Source organism: Dermacentor andersoni, chromosome 1, assembly GCF_023375885.2.
Source record: "Dermacentor andersoni chromosome 1, qqDerAnde1_hic_scaffold, whole genome shotgun sequence".
NCBI classification, from domain to species: Eukaryota; Metazoa; Arthropoda; class Arachnida; order Ixodida; family Ixodidae; genus Dermacentor; species Dermacentor andersoni.
Genome location: NC_092814.1, coordinates 128287637 through 128306242, shown reverse-complemented (window position 1 = coordinate 128306242; position 18606 = coordinate 128287637). Strand labels below are relative to the sequence as shown.

The following is an 18606-nucleotide window of genomic DNA, read 5'->3' as shown; positions in this document are numbered from 1 at the left end:
TCGACATGGCGTGGTAACTGCTGGATGCGTGGCTCTCAAAGGCATGCATGGCTTTCTTGTAATTGGTAAATGCCTTAGTTACAAAGCAGCCCAAGTGCTGGTGCTCTCCTTTACCTGCACACTCATCTGGAAAGACTATGCAATATTTGCATAATGCACCTTGAAGGTTCTCTGAATAAACAAGCCATAGGTAACAATTTACCCAGTGAGGTTGAAACTTCAGGTTTCTTTTCTTTGTGGCTCGATAATCATAGTTAGTTGGAGGGGTCCAGGGATCAAGTAACAGCCTCTTTCTCGATAATTGAGCAGGAAGGGAAATGTCGGCTTCACTGCAGCGAGATTGTGGTTTTTTTTATCTCTTATCCATCTTTTTTTTCTCTTTTTTTTCTATCTTATATGGAAGGCAAGGACAAGCCACCATCTTTCTCCCTTTTTCTCCTCTCATGCCACCTTGCAGGTTTTTTTCTTTTTTGTTTTCAGCATGCCACCCATATGGACAGAGCTGTGTGCTTGCTATCAACAGGCTGGCAAAGCCTGAACCACTCGTGTAGCCTGCGTAGTGCTGCACATTGCTTGGGAACACTTGGGGCATCTCTTTCACTGTGTTCTTTGCATCCACGCATCCCCAGCAGCAGCAACTATCCTTTGACAGCGTGCGTTCACTGCTATGTGGAATTGCTTGGAATGCCTTCCTCTCACCACAATCACGGCTATCCTTCAATGTTTGCTTAGTCCTGTTTTTTTTTTCTGTGGTAGGACCCGAGGAACGGTGAGGAGTGACATGTGTCGGTGTGTCATTGTTATGCAAATGACTGCAGGTAGCTCATCGCTGCCATTGAATGAGATGTACGCGTTTTTCAGAGGGACTCCAAGCTTAACAAGTGCTGTCCACACAGGTGGAGAACTTCTTGAGTGGCAATGGGCAGGGACAGCATCTGGAACCAATAAAGGAGCCACCATGGGGTGGAAACCAGAAAAAAAAAAAAGAAAGATTGACGTGAAGGAATGGGAGGGTGAGGTGCAAGGCTGTGCAAGGCAGGTGGGCAGGACAGGGAGCGCAGAGGTGGTCTTGTAAAGGGAAGGCTCGAGGAAAGGAAGAAGGGGGAAGTAATTTCAGGAAAGCTACAGTATATGAAAAATTTTGGTAACTGGTGGTTGCTGTGAAGGCATCTAAATATTTTAGCATCACCCAAAAACCTAAAGCACAAAAAAACTTCTGGGGGGGAGGGAGGGGGTAGAAGAGGTCGGCCCTGAAGCTGCCTGGGCACCTTGATTTGAAGCTTTTTCTGGTTTACTCTTCATACTAAATGGTGCCCACTGCCGACGGACTTTGAGTGTTCTGGTCAAAAATGTATGTGTTGAGACAATTTGATTTTAAAGTGATACTTCAATTAAAGCAATTTCATTGTAATGAGAGTTTACATGCATCTATGTTTGGCCAGATTGCAGGTGCTCAGGTGCATTAAGCAGTTCGATGTCAATGTTTCGGAGGCCCCTGATTTGCCCGCCTCACCACCAGGTAGTAAAATATGAATGCACCGTCATGTACAGTGGTAAAAATAAGTGTGGACAGTGTAGTGCTAACAAGGTGCAGTAGCTGATACAGTACAAAAAATCAGCAACGATTCATTGCGTGTGAGACAAAGAAGAGCATACAGTTAATGTGACCCACTGCCGATGCGTCAGTGAGCCCATTGAAGGTTATGATGGCTTAGTTTTACAACTTTGGTTGAGGAAATTACGGCGAGGCTGGTAGCCTTTATGATACGCAGTGGTGCAACGCACTAAAGCTAGTGATTTATAGATACTATGCCATGGAATCAAGATTCTCTCATAGATATTTTACATGGGTCCTAAACCACCCCTCGGGCTTGGTGAAAAATCACAGTCCATGGATAGCATATGCTGCTGTGAACATCTCAGCCGAATTTAGCAGTCGTGTGTGATGCGTGGAGTTCACAAGTGGAGCATAAAGTAACCTTTTTCTCAAACAAAAGCCTTCTCCTTGCAGGTTTTGAAGCTGCCGATGACCGTCATATAATGTCATATAGCAGATTCCCATAGACGGATGCTATTGGCTGATAGCTGACGTCAATCAAGAAGAGTGTTTGGATCAGAGTGCTTCGTCCTAATGTTACTGTGTATATTAATTGGTGCAGTTAACTAAACAGGCTGAAATAAGCGAAAAATCAGCGTTTCAAATTTTAAAAGAAATATGCACTTGTGGAAGAGGCCGACTATCGTCTGCTCACGCTTGGGTACGCCCACCCATGTAGGAATGAAACCTTGGCCAGACTGCTTATCGGTGTCATAGCCATCAGGTCTAGCTAATTTTTATTAGTTTTAAACGGTCAACTAGCCTTGAACCACGCTAAACTTAAGCCCAGACCACACATAAGCTTCGCCTGCCGCGCCTCGCGAGAAATGGGGATTAGCATCTACAAGGGACGCGCAGCAGCCCGTGCGCTCACTCCCGGACACTCCTGGCTAGACACCTTTGACTAGACACCGTTGCTCCTGGCCACTCCTGCATGGACACCTTGGCAGACATTGCTTCATGTTGAGCCATTGACAACACTCCAAACTGCGCAATTTGGATTTGTATACTATCCCTGTAGGACAAAACCGGTCCGCACCATGCAACACGGCCAGACTAGAGCACACGAGTACTAATGCACACTCCAGCCCTGCCATGCATGTAGCAAGCACGCTATAGTTGTGCATAGATACTGTGGCTGCCATGGGGTGCCGCTACGAGCCCTCTCGCCATCGAGATATGTTCAGAATCACATGCTCCGATTGATCTCTGTGGGTGACATGGCTCAGGGGCATGGCAACGTAAGCTGGCTCAAGTGCTCACGTCTGACTAGAAGCGCCCACATTTGACTAGGTCTGCTTTCCGAGTTGCACACCTTTGAGGTGCATCACCTCATGGCTGAAGCTTGTTATGTCGGGAATCCCTTCAATGCAAGACTGAAGTGCAGCATCCATCGCTGAGCCGGTGTGCACACTGCTGAACACAATGTTTTGTTCAAGCCTTGAAAATTGTGTGATAGCTGTAGAGATAAGGTGCAAAAGGAAATGTGCTACTCATGCCACTTGGTACGAGAAAAAATAGCTGCATGCAGCTATTTAGCACACTGTAGCACAACAAAGTGATGACTGATGTTACTATAGTAACAGCGACCGGAAGTATGTGGTGCCAATATCGCCCACCAATTTTCGCTGAAAAAAGAAGCACAACATAGAAGCCATGTGACGTAACACCATAAGCAGGGCACCGCAACTGACGCTGCCCCTGTCCTTCTGAACGGAGGTCGTTGAGGAGGGATGAGAAAGATAAATGTGCTCGTGGAATCCATGCCTTGTACTCGGTATTTTTGAACAATTGTTTCGGTAATATATTCATGGGAAGCATGTTACTTGTCCCAAGGTGTTTTTGAGGCTTCCAAGAAAGGTGGTACAGGGCCCCTTTAAAGGGATAGACCGTTCCTACCCTGCAATTCATACCAGCCATTTCTTTTTACTTGCGATAAATGAAGTGCATTTTGTGTGCATTATGTGATGGCCACATGGTTTCTATGATTTCAGTATGCTTGCATGGATGCTACCATGCAGCAATGAAAATGCCAGAGGCAACAAAAAAGAAACAGGTATGGCGCTTAATATTTTGGTGGCATGAAATTGCTACAATTTTAGTTTTTAGTGTTTTCAGTACCCAACTATAGAGGTCAAAAGGGCTTGCAGTTACAAATATACTGCATTCAAAGTTTCGTTGTGATGTCTTCAATGGAACTGCTCCAGAGTTGTATTGTTTTGCCAATAAGCCCTTTACGGCAGTTAAAAAAAAAACATAAAAGGGTCTTCAGAGTTCAGTTGTTGCTCTGTCAACTTTTAAACTGATATTTACTCACACACCTATTACCACAAGTTTTCAGAATGTGCAGCTCACTAAAAGCCTCAATTTCTTTTTGTGGCCAGAATATGGAGCAGTACTTCCTTCAATTGAGGGGTGTATGTGAACTAATTAATTTTGGCTGCACGCTTGGACATAGTAGTACTTAAAAATTCAGCTTTTTGGTGGCTTCCCACACTGCAACACATCTGTCAGCAACTATGCATGTTATTTGTTTAGTTAGTTGCAGACTTTTACAATGAAGCATGTAAATATATTCTGAAAGTTTAGTATATGGCTCTTATACTTGCTTCTCAGCACAAAGGCACAAGAGCATTACTAACAGCTTCGAAGGTGCGACCTCTTACACTATGCCTCAGAGGCAGCCACTTCAGCTATATGCTGTGAACAGTACTGTATGTTTTTGCTATGGAACTGAATAAATGCGAGTATTTCGACTGATTGCAACATGAACCATGTAATGCCTGGCCACTGCTTTTTTAGAAATTACCACCGTATTTCTCAAATTTTAACATGTGCATGTATGAAATGTCACAGAAGGAGTCAATATGCTTTAAAATCCTGGAAGAACACTTCTTTTTAATGTTTATTTGAAACACATGTAGTTAAAAGGAAAACAGAAGCTTCCCTTTAATACAAACACCTTAGGTACTAAGTCTCTGGCTTGACCAGTATGATAGTAATGTGCCTCCTTTGACATTGCAGCAGCAGTGGAAAGGAGCACACTGTTAGCACAAGGTATACAACCAGAAAAGCTCAAAGAAGTGCAAATGCAACAAGTTTTTCAATGTGTATGTGTACACATGTACATATATATATGCAAATATGAATGTATATATGTATATATAGTGACATTCATTATTATTGTAACAGCTTTAAAAGAAGGTTTTTGGCTTACTGCTGCTTTGTTTTTGCTCAAATACTGCAACAAGATTGCATTTATTGGTCTGCATCATCCAATAAAACATTTGGCATCATTGTTTGGCTGGTTTGTAATGACCTTTAGTTGCCTACAGGCAGTGAAACCAGTCCACATCTCTGCTGCAGTGGCTTGCTTCTCTAGTGGCAAGGTGTGGTGCATACATAATGGTAGTTCTTTTTTAGAGGGAGGAGGAACCAGTCAAGCAAAGATTCCAAGCATTTTACTGAGCAATTCAGACTGAAAAAATGCAATCTTTCTGAGAAACCTGAGCAAAAACAAAACAGTGGTAAATGCAAAATCTGCTTTTAAAGTTGATAGAATAAAAACACAGGCCACTGTACATATGTGTGTACACATAAGAATATCCTGTGAAAAAAACAAAAACACAACAATATTGTATAAGTTAGGTTTACCTGCCACGAGACTGGAAAATAATACACATTTAAACTATATGTATCCATAACCTATTCGCGAAACAGGATTATGGATCAGTCATGCTGTTATGTACAAGTTCAATGGCACACAAGAATTAAGCAGCACACACAGACAGCATCGTACTTTGGTACAAGGAAACACCTTTGTCAGCGTTTCTTTTCACACATTCAACACAGCTGGTGTTACCACTGCCAACCCCATTACAGACGGTAGCCACTTTGTGCCTTTTGTCTATGTGCACCTCCCTGTGACAACCACTTGTCTACAGTTAGGTGATAACTTGGCTATGCTGCAGACAGCACCTCATATTTCACTGCTCTGGTTGCATCTTGCTTTTTAGTGTTGCTTAAATTAATTGGCCTCCAGAAACGCCTAGGTTCCTTGACAAAGCTTGAGCGTTTAGTTAAGGCCCAAGCTGGCAGGGCTGTATGCATATGCAGCTACCAGTGCTTCAGGGGCTGTTGTCAGTTGAATGTTCTTGTATTGACAAAACAATGCTGATTCTAGACTAGATCGAAAAATCACACACCAACACCCTACATTTTGTTGGCCACTTTCCAGCTTGGCAATCTCCAGCAGTTTCCCATTCATGACAAAGATGGAGCTGAAGTTTTGTTGACCTATTGACAAATACACATCCGAGATGATTAGGTTAAAATATTGTCACTTCTACAGCCTGCTGTGGTGCGCATTTATGCAAAAATCACACATAGCTGGAGTTTAACAGACAAAGGGTGCACACAACTGCCACACACACATTAAAACTGTAGTAAATAATTTGCATAATACCTATGTTTTCATTTTTTTACACAGCAGTCATTCCAGAGAGCTCAATAAAACACACAATTAGACTGAAACTGGGAAGTATACCTTAGAAACCAAACATATCGGTTAAAAAGTGTACAGGCTTGGGCTAGTTGGCAATTCATTGCAAAACAAGCACAGCACAGAAGGCGAGGACACAGAAAGATTGACACACACAGTGCAGCACCATGTCTGTGTCTTTCTTTCTTGTGTCCTTGTCTTCCATGCTGAGCTCACTTTGTATCTGTTGAACTATAGAATGCGTACATGTGAGAATTCGTTTTTCTACTTAAATGGACTGCCTATGCATTAGCTTCAATCATAGCTTGTAACCTGTCAGCAGTCAAATAATCCTTGCATTGGATATTAAAGGTAGTACAAATGGGACAGCTGTAAAATGTATTGTCCCCTTTATCCAATGATAAACATAGCTGAATAAAGAAAAAGCTGATCATGAGTGAACAGAGCTCATCAACACATTATATTTTTTTTTTCATATGTTGATACTACCAGCTGCAGAGAAGTGCACAAAAAAGTATGCAGTGTAAACAGGGACATGAACGTTCATTCTTCACTGTGATACATACTCTAGTGTGCCTGAATGTGTTTAGTTTTCATTAGCTTAACAAAGAGAACTCATTAGTGTGAGTGAATCACTGTGACACAGAATTCATTGGAATAAAAGTGACTGACAGTCTTTATAATGATATTATCATAAGAAGCCAACAGACAGTGACACCAAGGAAAGCATATGCAAAATTATTCAATTTTTTAATTTAATTTTAGAGAATGATAAATAAATTGAAATTTAGCTAGTTCTAGTACACACATAAATACTCCAGAAAGTGGACAGGAAAACAGCACTGTGGTAGCTCACTAGTTAAGAGCACTGCTCATGTAATGCAAAGACATTGGTTTGTATCCCACCTGTGGCCAGTTTTTCTTCCATCCACTTCCATTTCCATTTATTTATCATTTTCTACAGTTCAATTAAAAACTACAAATAATTTCCCCTATGCTTTCCTTAGTGTCATTGTCTGTTGTTGGCTTCTTATGATTGTGGCTAACAAAAAATTGAGACCCTCGGTTCCCTTTCTTCTCATTTATTATAAAGATATTGTGGCATGAAAAAACATGCATATTTACATTAGCCTGGCAACAAAAAAAAATATAGCACAGTTTTGTCACTGTGATATTTCTTACAAACTAAAGAAGTAAATTTTTTTAAATATTTTCATTCCTGCATTTTTGCTCTCAGCATGACCATGCTGTAAATTGTAATGTCTCATCTTCATTAAGTGAGTAAGTGCAGAATATTTAAGTTTTTTATATCGCTTAATAAGTGCTTCTACCAGCCACTTGACTAAAATGACTAAAATACTGACTGAAATAAAACTGCAAGTGAAAAAAGTTTGTTATCCACTGCCACAGCTGCAAGTCATGGTAAAAAATGAGCAAATGCCCTGGAAAACACACTAGAGCGCTAGCTAGCACTTTCTTTGGGCATTTATCTAACACAAACCAATATTATAACATGCCCTTACCAGAAACTTTTAACAATTACATTCAAGAGCAGGTCATGGCCAGAGTAATCGGCGTAAAGTTTGTTCTTTCTGTACTGCAAGTGTACAAAGAGAGAATGAAAATATTTTTTTAATAATACCTGGCTCGTGATGTCTTTCGGTAGCTAGAATGGCCTCTCACAGTGAAAGTCAGATACTACACTAACTCAAGCTAAAAAGAGGTCAACTGTCCTGTTGCAAAGTAAGCTATGTCTAGTGTTATCAAGCAAAGCAACACAAGTGCTTGGTGTTTATGGGCAGAAAATTAAAAAAAGCCTGTATATAGTATTGTTTCAATTTCACTGCACCAGCATAAGCCAATTTTAATGCTTTCATTTGAGTGATTGTCCATATGAATGTTGGGGGGCCAACATATAATAAAATTAAACATACCATGATGGATTCTTGGCATGAAAAATATAAATTTCCATTAAGACATCCAAAATTTTTGTTACATTCCAAAGACTACCCCAAAAGTAGTTTCCTCCAGCTAAGTTCAATTATTTGAAAAGGGGGATTGGCATAGTTCGCATGTGAACTCTCCTTGCACTGCCTGCTGAAATACAGAATGTAAATGACCCTAATGTTAAAAGTGGCATTGAACTTTTCACTAGCACTCATGAAACAGGATTTGAAATAAAATCATATTGCACACAAATGTGCTGTAGACATTTCCTTTTCCTTTAACTCGCAGCCTACATCAAGCTTTTGCATCATTCGGACCTCCAACTTAACACCAATTTCTTTTAGGTTTAACCCTGTACGCATTGTACGCTATGCATCCATGCACTAAGAATTAGAGGCAGTGCAAAAATCAAGTGGCACATTTTTGCAACATCCTCCACTGCTGTGGAACTCTGTTCACAAGCATGTATCAACAGAACAACTATTTTGAGTCTGTTCACTGTAATTATTAGTATGATTTTTGCTTGGATGTGTTCCTTATGGCTCATTTGGCTGTGCTTCACAGGTTGGACCTACAGGTTCCAAGGTTTAAAGCAACATTTGGGGGGTATTAGAAAAAAATGATTGCCTTCACCTACCATATGAAGCATTTTTGCATTTTAAGCTATACAATGGAGCAGCTATTTAAATGAGGTCTCCGAGCTCGTACAGGATCCAGATCATGGGCACACTGTGGGTTACAGGCACCAAATTTAACTTAACAGTAATGAAGTCGCAATATGTCAATATTTAGTTTTAATTTTACTAACAAATGAGATCAATATAATAAATAAAGTTGCACTGTAATGCTTATCTACTTCTAATAAAATTCTAATAAAAAAGAGCAAGGGCATTTCACTTGACAGATGATCTTTTCTTTTTCTGATGAAGAAAAAAATGTAGTGGTGAGATATCAGTATTTCAATTACTCAGCCTAAGTTGCAATCAAATGTCAGGCACCAGTTATGCGCTAATGCAGTAAAAGTTGGCATACCTGTAGGAGATGATTTCTATGCTTCACATAGCACTTCATTTTGAGTCCACACACCTCAACTCACACTCAGCCTACTACTAAAGGGCCACATTAAAAAGAAAGCAACATAGTGTTGGGTCTTCCTGAAAAGCTCACTTCTTCCAAGAGGCTTCCACCACAATAAGCTGCACTATGAAAGGAATATTTCAATGGCTGACCTGCACAGTTGTCAATAACGTAGATGTGCTTCTTGACTGCTTCTGGGAGAGTACCTTGAGTAGCAGATGCAAGTGCACAAGGGCTCCTGTAAAAGCACCTCTCAATGAGCTTTGCCATCACTTCACATGTGGGCAAAATTGGCAGTCTTTAAAAAGACAATGGACAGTTAACCATGCATCAAAATGTTTGCATCATAGAAAGTTTGTGTAGTAGATGCAGAGGGCAGTTTTTGGATGACTGAAGCTGCAGCATGTTTGGCATTACACAAAGTTGGCAAAGGCTTGAAAGACAGAAGCCACTTGCACAGGACACAGTAATGCTTCTACAGTAGGAAAACACCAGCAATGCACCAGTGTGCTTCCCTAAGATAACAACAAAAGCGAGATTCTTGCTCTTCTTATGCTGAAATGAGTTGTGCAATGCATATTTTTTTTCTGAGCTGCCGACCTGGAACTGTGTTCACAAAACTTCCCTCACATAAGCGCTGTTTGCAACTGGCTGTCCACATAGTAATTGTCTCATCACGCAGACTACTATCACTAATCACAGATGCCCAAAAGCCAGCCAAAAAGGGAACGCTGCTACGTAACAGAAGTTATGTGAATACCGGTCCTGTTCATGTGCTCTGCCTCTTACAAAGTGCACTCATATACACGGTACAGCTGGTTGCACAAGTTTTTTTATCCCAGAATTCACGAAAAATTAAAAAAATAGGGAGTTTTAGAAATAGGAAACCCAAAGTTAAGGAATGCTAATGGCCAGGCATACAAAAGAATGCAAAGAGACTACAAAAGAATGCAAGAGGCATACAAAGGAGTTTGGGTTTTTGGGCATGCAAAGCTGCTTGAGGACACTATTTCTAAAACTCCCTAATTTCTTGTGACATTGGCACAAAGCCTCAAATTTAAAAATGCATTTTGTGGTTCATGCATAAGTGTAGGGTGAACCTTTCAATTTATGATGTGTGCTTAAACCACAATTTAACTGAGCTTTTCATAGTTTCTATGCTCTGAAAACTTCTGTGAACAGCTGCACAAGTCACTTTTAATAGATGGCAGAGCTCAAACCTACTGCATTCGTTCTACAGGTCAAGTAACATACATCTTTCATGTTATTCCAACTTCACACATCATAACACACATGGCACTATAATCCAAAAGCTGGGATGTGCATAACTGCTCTTGGGTAAACAACCAAGCTACCACTGGTGCCTTAATTTATGGGGCTTCTGTGGTAATGACAGCTACAGAAGGCGTTTTATGAACAGTAACATTGCATCAACTTGCAATGGAGCTTTAGTAACATGTTCGTGTTGCTTTGACATTTTACTATTTGAATACATCTGTGAAACATATTATGGTGTTCTCATTCTTGCCACAAATGCTGTGAAGAGGCAGCTGCTTAAAGAGGTACAGACATATATACTTTTAAACTAAAATGCTGTGAATTCATTTGATGAGAGAGAATGCTTATGTTTACATTTGTATGGCAACATTTCCAGCCATAGAAACTAAAGTGCACTGCCTCAGAATAGGAGGACAATCTTACTGATTTAGATGGGAGGTACTTGAAGTAGAAGCAAGAGTAGTAGCTCATGCTCAAGTACCAATTATAAGTAAAAAACAAAGCATACCAGTTGCTTTTTTTATCTACCTGCAGCAGTCGCTGACCAATTTTTCTGACTCGCTTGATTATTTGGACTTTATTGTGGCACTGCCATGGCCTTCATAGGGGACTGTTGTATAACAGCGACAGAACATTCATACCACATCCTTGTTTGTTCTATTTTCAGGGCAAGATCTGCATGTTCCAAATTGCAAATATTGCCATTGTGAATGACAAAACTAGCTACATTTCATGTAGTAGAGTAGTTGTCTTTCCAAGTGCTGTTTGGCTGCCAAGCCTTATGGTGCCATGATTGAGTGAACAGCAAATGAAACAGCCTTTGATCGTCTGTGGTATCAAGATCTGAACATTATTTTAGAAGTTGCATTCAAGCTATGTAAGCCATTTTTTCTATGATCTCTTCCATCTCCCATTCTTTTTACCCTTTGCCATTGGCACTGCACGTCAGACTGGGCATTGAAGGCCATGAAACAAGTCTTTAACAAAAAACTCAACTAAGTACTGCCATGCCTTACTGCAAGTCTGAGAAAAAAAGGGTGTTCAAGAGCATTCCAGCTGCTGGCAAAGTAAACTGCAATTACACAATTTTCTGTAAATTCATGTTTTCTGACACTTTTGTGGTGCCCTTCCACTAAAAAAAAAAAAAATAAAGAAGGTCACCTACTGCCTATGCTAAGCCTATAAACTTCAGAATTTACAGCTACTATGCAATCAGCAAACAGGCCAATGTGTGCAATCTCAATGGGAACCAAGCAACTTTTCAACAAACTGTAGGATCAGTAGCTGAACACAAAATACTAAAAAGGATGAGCTTTTGCACACATGCACATACAGTGAGCACCAAGATATGATATACATCTGTCAATATCTTTGTGGCAGAGAGTATTATCATTGATGCACATTTTTTGTATTGCAACTTTTCATGCTTCACACAAGAAAAGAAAAGCACTTTGCTAAGCACATGTAAGTTTTTCATAACTTCACTTTCTCTTTTCCATTCACTTAACAAGCCCTTTGTTTCTCCAACTTCCTTGGCAAATGTGTCCATTTTGGCAATAGAAGGTATTCTTGCTAGCCAGTAGCAGCCATTTTTTTTAGTGTGAAATGGGATCTAAAACTGTGCTTTCCAAGTCTGCTATTGGTGTTGAGATAACTGCTCACTGCTGCAGCACCTGCCATGGTAGCTTAGTGGCTATGGCGTTGCGCTTCTGAGCTCAAGGTCGTGGGTTCGATCCCTGCCGTGGCAGTTGCATTTAGATGAGGACGAAGTGCCAAAACACTCATGTATACTTCGATTTAGATGCATGCTAAAACACCCCAGGTAGTTGAATTTAATCAGGAGCCCCCCGCTACAATGTTCAAGCATGTTAAACTCTAGAATCTTTTTTTTTCCCTGCTGTGTTTCTTACAAAGCCTTGTGACAGACTTCAATTATGAAGAAAGTTAGGAACAAAGCACTAGCTGTGCTAACACAGCACGCAGAGTTCTGCTAGGAGCACATGCATGTTAGTATGCTTCCAACCAACAAGGTGTGGTGCTCCTAATCTATGGACTGTATTTCCACAAATATAATGTGACACTTTGTTGTGAAATTACCAGTCCGAGAAAGTGCCTTTTTCTATATTCAGAACCATGCTCCAAATATAAGGCGAGATTCACCCCACTCCTCCAATATCATGGTTAAAAATTTGGCAAACTTAACTACTTGGTGGCCAAACTCCAAAAAACGCCAATGCCTCAATGCCATAGACATAATATAGATGTGAATGTGCAGGCAAGTGCATGTTAGCAAGAAAGCGAGAGCACAATGAAAGAGTTGGTGGCACAAAGCTGTCCAACGACCCAGTCCACTATTGTCTGCAAGGCCTCATCCATGCAAACACAGCAGCCCCCAGTACATATGCGCCTGGCCCCTCTGAGCAGTGCATCATGATTCTGATAGAATGATCCAGTGCAATGGGCAATCTTCTACAGAGGTGTATGCAATTGGTTCTGTGTGGCAATGCAGCTTTGTAGCACACTGCACATGGTACTATGCTTACGTTCATGGCTACAGTTGCATTAAGCATATTTAGCCTACCTTATAATTGTAATATATATATATCTATATTTTTATTTTTCGAGTCGCCAAAAGTCCTGTCTAACATAATATATAATAAATGCAGTACTTTCTGATCTATCAATTTAAAGTTGCCGCTTCACACACAAAAAAGTTGTTTTAATGTTTTTCAAACCTTTGGGACATTGAAATGCCAATTTCTGGTATACATAATCATTTTAAGGATCTAACGGAGGCTGAATTTATAAAATACATGACTTGCATGTACAGCCTTCCTGAAGAAAAGCATATGTCTGTACCTCATTAATGAACCATAATATATTTATCATGTTAATACTGTCTGAGGGATACAGCAGATGTATGTTTTGATTCACATTCATTTAAATAGGTGAGCTTTCAAATCTTCAATAGTATCAACTATTCTGTTCACAAGGTATGCTGCAGTTAGATGCAGTTGGATTGCTTCAGAGCTGGCTGAATCTACACACAAATGGTTCTTGCATAAGGCAAACACATCTTTCCAAATGTATCAATATTATCTAGAAATTTTCCATGATCACTGATAGCCTCAGCTTTGCCCTTTCTGTATTCTCACTGCAGATAGCCTACACAAGTGAGCGTCTTGCATGTTTATAGGCAGGGTTAGCTTGCAAAAAGCCAACTGAAAGAAGATTTTGCTTCACCTGCAGCTCATGTGGTATGGGAAAAAATGCTAGCTGGCGCTAGACAGAACAAGAAGTTGCATTTGAACAGCTATTTGTTGTCTCTCTCTCTCTCTCTGGCTAGCACCAGCTGAGCCACCATACCGCTTTCATGAGTTGGTAACAGAGGCAGTGGCTAAACAGCAGCTCAGCCCTGTTGGCTGACATCAAAGACTTTGCCACAGTTGCTGACGTTGCCATAAGTGTTTGATGCAGGACAAGACTGTGATGGGCTCTGGTCGCCTTCGTGCAGCAGATGACAGAAGACACGATCGTGTCCTTCCAGCCCCATCACTACTGCTTTTCCATCCAGGGTCAGTTCACAGCAGGTCACGGCCAAATCAGGTGTGAACACTGCCAAACACTCCCCTGCAAATCAAGGTGAATAACTATAAAGTCACTATCTGTTGGTATGGTGAAACAATGAATGTAACTATAATTCAGATGGGCCAATTTGTCAAGAGTTCATCTGTTCAATCAGTGAAAACCAATAAATGAGCAATTAGCTTCAATAACCCTTTCTTGGGCATGAAATACAGGCATTGCAGTTCTTCGCAGAAAAATATAGTTCAAAGAATTTCTATCCAAAAACGAAAATTTTTGAATTAATAGTGGCAGATATATTCAGGCAAGATGCACACATTCCTATGCCTAGTATGGGTCGAAGTTGTGTAAACTATTTGTATTTAAATAAGAATAAAAAAACTATTGACACATTGCCAGAGGTCATTAGGTACATAAGGTATGAGAAGGAGTATAACTAACAGGGATGTGTGAATAATAATTTTTTTATAGCAAATTGAATATCCAGTCATAATTTATTTGGTCATTAAAATTGATAGCTGGTACTCTGAATTTTTAGTAATCCAGAATGACACTGGGATTATTGACAAGTGAATCTGAAACATATAGGTGTCACCTCTTCATTAAACTGCTAGTCAGTGGACCAAAAATATGAATGTATTGATAAAGCTATCTAAAAAGCCTTGCATGCTATTCAGGAACTATTTTAAACTACTCTATTTGAATTCAGTGCTATCACCATTCACATCATATGTATTCATCAAATATATTCATCACTATCACTAGGATTATCTTCAATGTGTGTTTCCACAAGCATGCCTCTCCTGACTGGTTCACGTTAAAACAGCATTTGGCAGCTTTTTGGAATACCAGCCATTTATTCTGGGGTTGCCAAGAGGAATCTTTACAGGTGCGTGAAACTTCACAAGACGTACACCTCTTAAGTTGAACGTGTCCCTGCCCTTTGTTGCTGTGCCAAATCAGCCATGAAAGAGTCTGATTGTATTAATTTGTGTCTTAAAAGTGACCAAGCCCATCAAGTTCAATGCCTTACTGGCCAAGAACCTGACCAACAATGACAATTTCATTGCCACATGCCAACCTCTCGCTAACTGTGTGTAATGAACTTGCAGCCAGATGCTTGTGACCTGCATTCCACTTTGGGTTTGAACCTCTCTTTGTTGATTTAGGCTGTCATGTGCAGAAAGCTATAGCTGCATGGCTTGTCATGTCCTCCTACCACCCAACCCCACTCTTCTGATGCTGGACTGCATGAGATAATCACAGAGAAGTTGGTAACTGTACCCTCCAGACCTTTGCCCACTGGCCAGATATGCACAAGATGTTGCCATGCAACCTGCCTTCATTCTGACAGTGCCTCCTAGTCCTGCTTGCGAGCATTTTTGAGAGCACAAACCGACAAATTGTCATGGGTGCCAGGCAGACCTACTAATCCACTTGGCACTTACCCTGCCCAATTAGTTACTCTTGCTGTATTTACAGGAATATCTTCCGTTTTTTTTACCTGTTGTGGTGGCTTAGCGGCTATGGTATTTCACTGTTAAGCACGAGGTCGTGGGATCAAATCCGAGCCGCGGTGGCCGCATCTCAATGGTGGCAAAATGCAAAAACGCCCGTGTCCCGTGCATTGGGGGCACATTAAAGGAACACTAAAGAAAAATGTTAAGTCAAGCTACAGTGATAGATTAATGCTCGAGAATCTCTAAGGCATCAATATTATCGCGAACAGAGCCTTTATAATAGAGAAATTGAGGTAAATGAAGGACCTGATTAGAGACTCCTCAGGGGCATTCAAATACTTGCCCGATGATGAAAGCACTCCTCAGTTAAATTCTGTCACTAGTACTCAACCACTCGTTGCAAAATACATTCTTGTATTATAAGACGAAATAAAATGCTACTTATCAAGTTCTATTCTATATTTAGAAAAAAGAACTCATTGAAATTACCCTTGGCAACAATGTGGGCAGTAGAAAGGTTTCGTTTTCACTCAATTCCGTGCCGCCCACACTTTCGCGTTTCAGTAATTCCATTATCGCATAGTGCTGCACTGGTTTTGCTGGCTCACGAAACTCGCACGAACTGCAAGTAGCAGAGAATTCAACTTCCATGTGATGCTGCGGGATGCCCGAACGGTCTACGCCACTTGACCAAGTGGCGTAGACCGCCACTTGACCACTCTGTCTTGGCTCGGTATCGCCGTCTGTCGAGGGCCGTCTGCAGTTTTACTCACCGACGGCAGCAAAGGGTTGTGATGGCATATGCAACATCACCACTTCCTCAGTTGGGTGGCGGGAGATTTGAATTTCAAAAAAGGTATTTGGACCCTTCAGATGCAATTTTCTCGTAAACTAAGTATCTTCTTGGCACAACGCAAGCGTTGCGAGGTTTTTGGAATGGTATTTAAACAGTCCACGTCGACTTAGTATTTGCCTTTAGTGTCCCTTTAAAGATCCCCTGGTGGTCAAAATTAATCCGGAGTTCCCCACTCCGGTGTGCCTCATTATCAAATCGTGGTTTTGGCATGCAAAACCCCAGAATTCATTCATATCTTCCAGTCTCATCAAAAACGCTAACAGGACAACTGCTGCACCTATGACATACTGTTGCAAGGGACAACCTTCCTCTCCCTGGACACTACAGCACTGGCCGTCACTAACATCCTTTTTCTTTTTCTCTTTGTTCTCCTCTCCCAATGTTCCTTGCAATCACCGTCTGGGGCGCTGCTGCTTTCCTTCCCCCTGCACTGCTTCACATTGCTCCTCTGTATATCCACCCATGGTCCTAATTACTGTTTAGAAATGCAGAAATTTTTGGAGGGAAAGCTGCACCGCATGTAAAGGCTACAATTCGCCTCGAGCATCCATCCAAGACCTTACCAGTGTGAGTATCAGGTGTGCCAGTTCAAACAATGGCTGACACGGGAGCTGCTATTTTCATTATTAACACTGATCTGTGCTTTTGTTTCTGCAAACTTATCACACCTAACCTTTGAGCCTGTCCACGGAGTGCAAATGATGTTATTTGACCATCAATGCAGTGAACCATATGAGTTTTTATTAACGGGATCTGCGAATGTACTCAGTTCATAGTGCTGATTTCATGTGCTCAGACACTCATTTTAGGCTGAAACTTTCTCCCCCTTATACCTGCTTTCATTCACAGTCTCGTTCACATGACAGAGATCCGGTGATCGACTGACATGTACGAGTACTGCCTTTGCTTACTGACCATTGCCAATTGTCTCCAGTCGTCTGATCATGATCAACTTTGTGCTATGATTTTCAGCATCATTGATGGTGACATAATTTCGCTGTCTGCCTCGTTCACTTTGCCAACAGCACTGCCATTTTGACTACACTCAACACAACCACTTAGTCGATTCTGCTTCGTTTCTGTTGGTACCTTCTGCACTGTTTCACTTCCACCACTAAGGTGTAGATTTCCACAGAATTGATTTGCCATATATAGTGTTCCTGCACTTCAGAGTTGATTAATTTGGCCTTGCCCTGCAATGTGCCCACCTCCAGTGAGTCTACTGGTTAGCTCAGATGGTAGAGTGACTACCGAGGAAAGATGTCAGTCCCATGTTCGATTATTGAACCAGGACAAATTTTTCTTCAACTGCGAAGCTTTCTTTGCGAGAAACTTGTATGGGTTTACTTTGTAGTTTCATACTACATTCAGGTGGATTTCAACTTTACAGTTGTTGCTCTTTGTGCTGGCTTTCAATGATACCGATAAGCAGGGTGGCCAAATATCAATTCCTACACGGGTGCCCACAGCCAAGCGTACGTGAGCAGATGATAGTCGGCTTCTTTCGGAAGTACGTAATTATTATTGAAATTTGAAAGCACATTTTCGTGTACTTCAGCCTGTTTATTGAACTTTGTCAATAAGTATACACAGTAATAGTAGGAAGAAGTGCACTGATCCAAACACCGTTCTTGATTGAAGTCAGCTATTGGCCAATAGCAGCCGCACATGGGAATACACTTTATTATGAATTAAAGCGTCCAGGAGAGAATGAGGAGTAGGTTTCTGTTGAAAAGAGAGCATTTGAGAGAAAGCTGACCTCGCATTCCACTTGCGAGCTGCGCATGGCAGCAAAACTTTGCTGAGACGCTCACAGCAGCATATGCTATCCACAGACTTTTTTCACCAAGCCCGAGGGGTGGTTCAGGACCCCTTTAGAGCTTGTCACTATTATCGGCATGCTATGTTTTTAACAGTTTTGTGCCAGGTAACCAACTTCAATGTAATGAAATCATCTATGGAGTAAATCATTTTACTTTTCATAGCCTGGTGTCTATAGACCACCACATATTTTAGCCTCAATATAACAAAGTGTGTTTAGCCACGATTTCAATGCAATGAAATTTGCACACAGCTGTGAAGGAAAACTGGAATTAAAATTAGAACTGTAGTGCACACACCAGTGGCCAAATGGCTGAATCACGCATGGTCTTTTGCAGATGCACGAGAATGGTGCTACAAGGTAAAGCCATCCCCAGATGCAGGCTCAGATGTTGCACTGCGCATAAGGTTACGTGATGAAAAGCTACTAGTTTGTTCACACGAAATGAGAACAGTGTTTCAGTTGATAGAGCCCATGTACATT

General features: G+C 41.1%; 1 protein-coding gene across 11 annotated transcripts in view; it reads right to left on the bottom strand.

Annotated features, from left to right (window-relative positions):
• Positions 1 to 18606, bottom strand: part of LOC126544138 (NACHT domain- and WD repeat-containing protein 1) — a 132147-nt gene that overhangs the window by 33907 nt on the left and 79634 nt on the right. For 7 of the 11 annotated variants that reach the window (XM_055062005.2, XM_055062009.2, XM_055062006.2 and 4 more), the window contains 2 exons: positions 13767 to 14030; positions 4476 to 9360 (listed from right to left, as the gene is read on the bottom strand). In XM_055062005.2, the coding sequence (XP_054917980.1) occupies positions 13810 to 14030 (221 nt within the window). In that variant the 3' untranslated portion in view covers positions 4476 to 9360; positions 13767 to 13809. Of the gene's footprint in view, positions 1 to 4475; positions 9361 to 13766; positions 14031 to 18606 lie in introns of those variants that run through there. The other 4 variants (XR_011893283.1, XR_008608738.2, XR_011893285.1 and 1 more) reach the window with 2 other exon arrangements.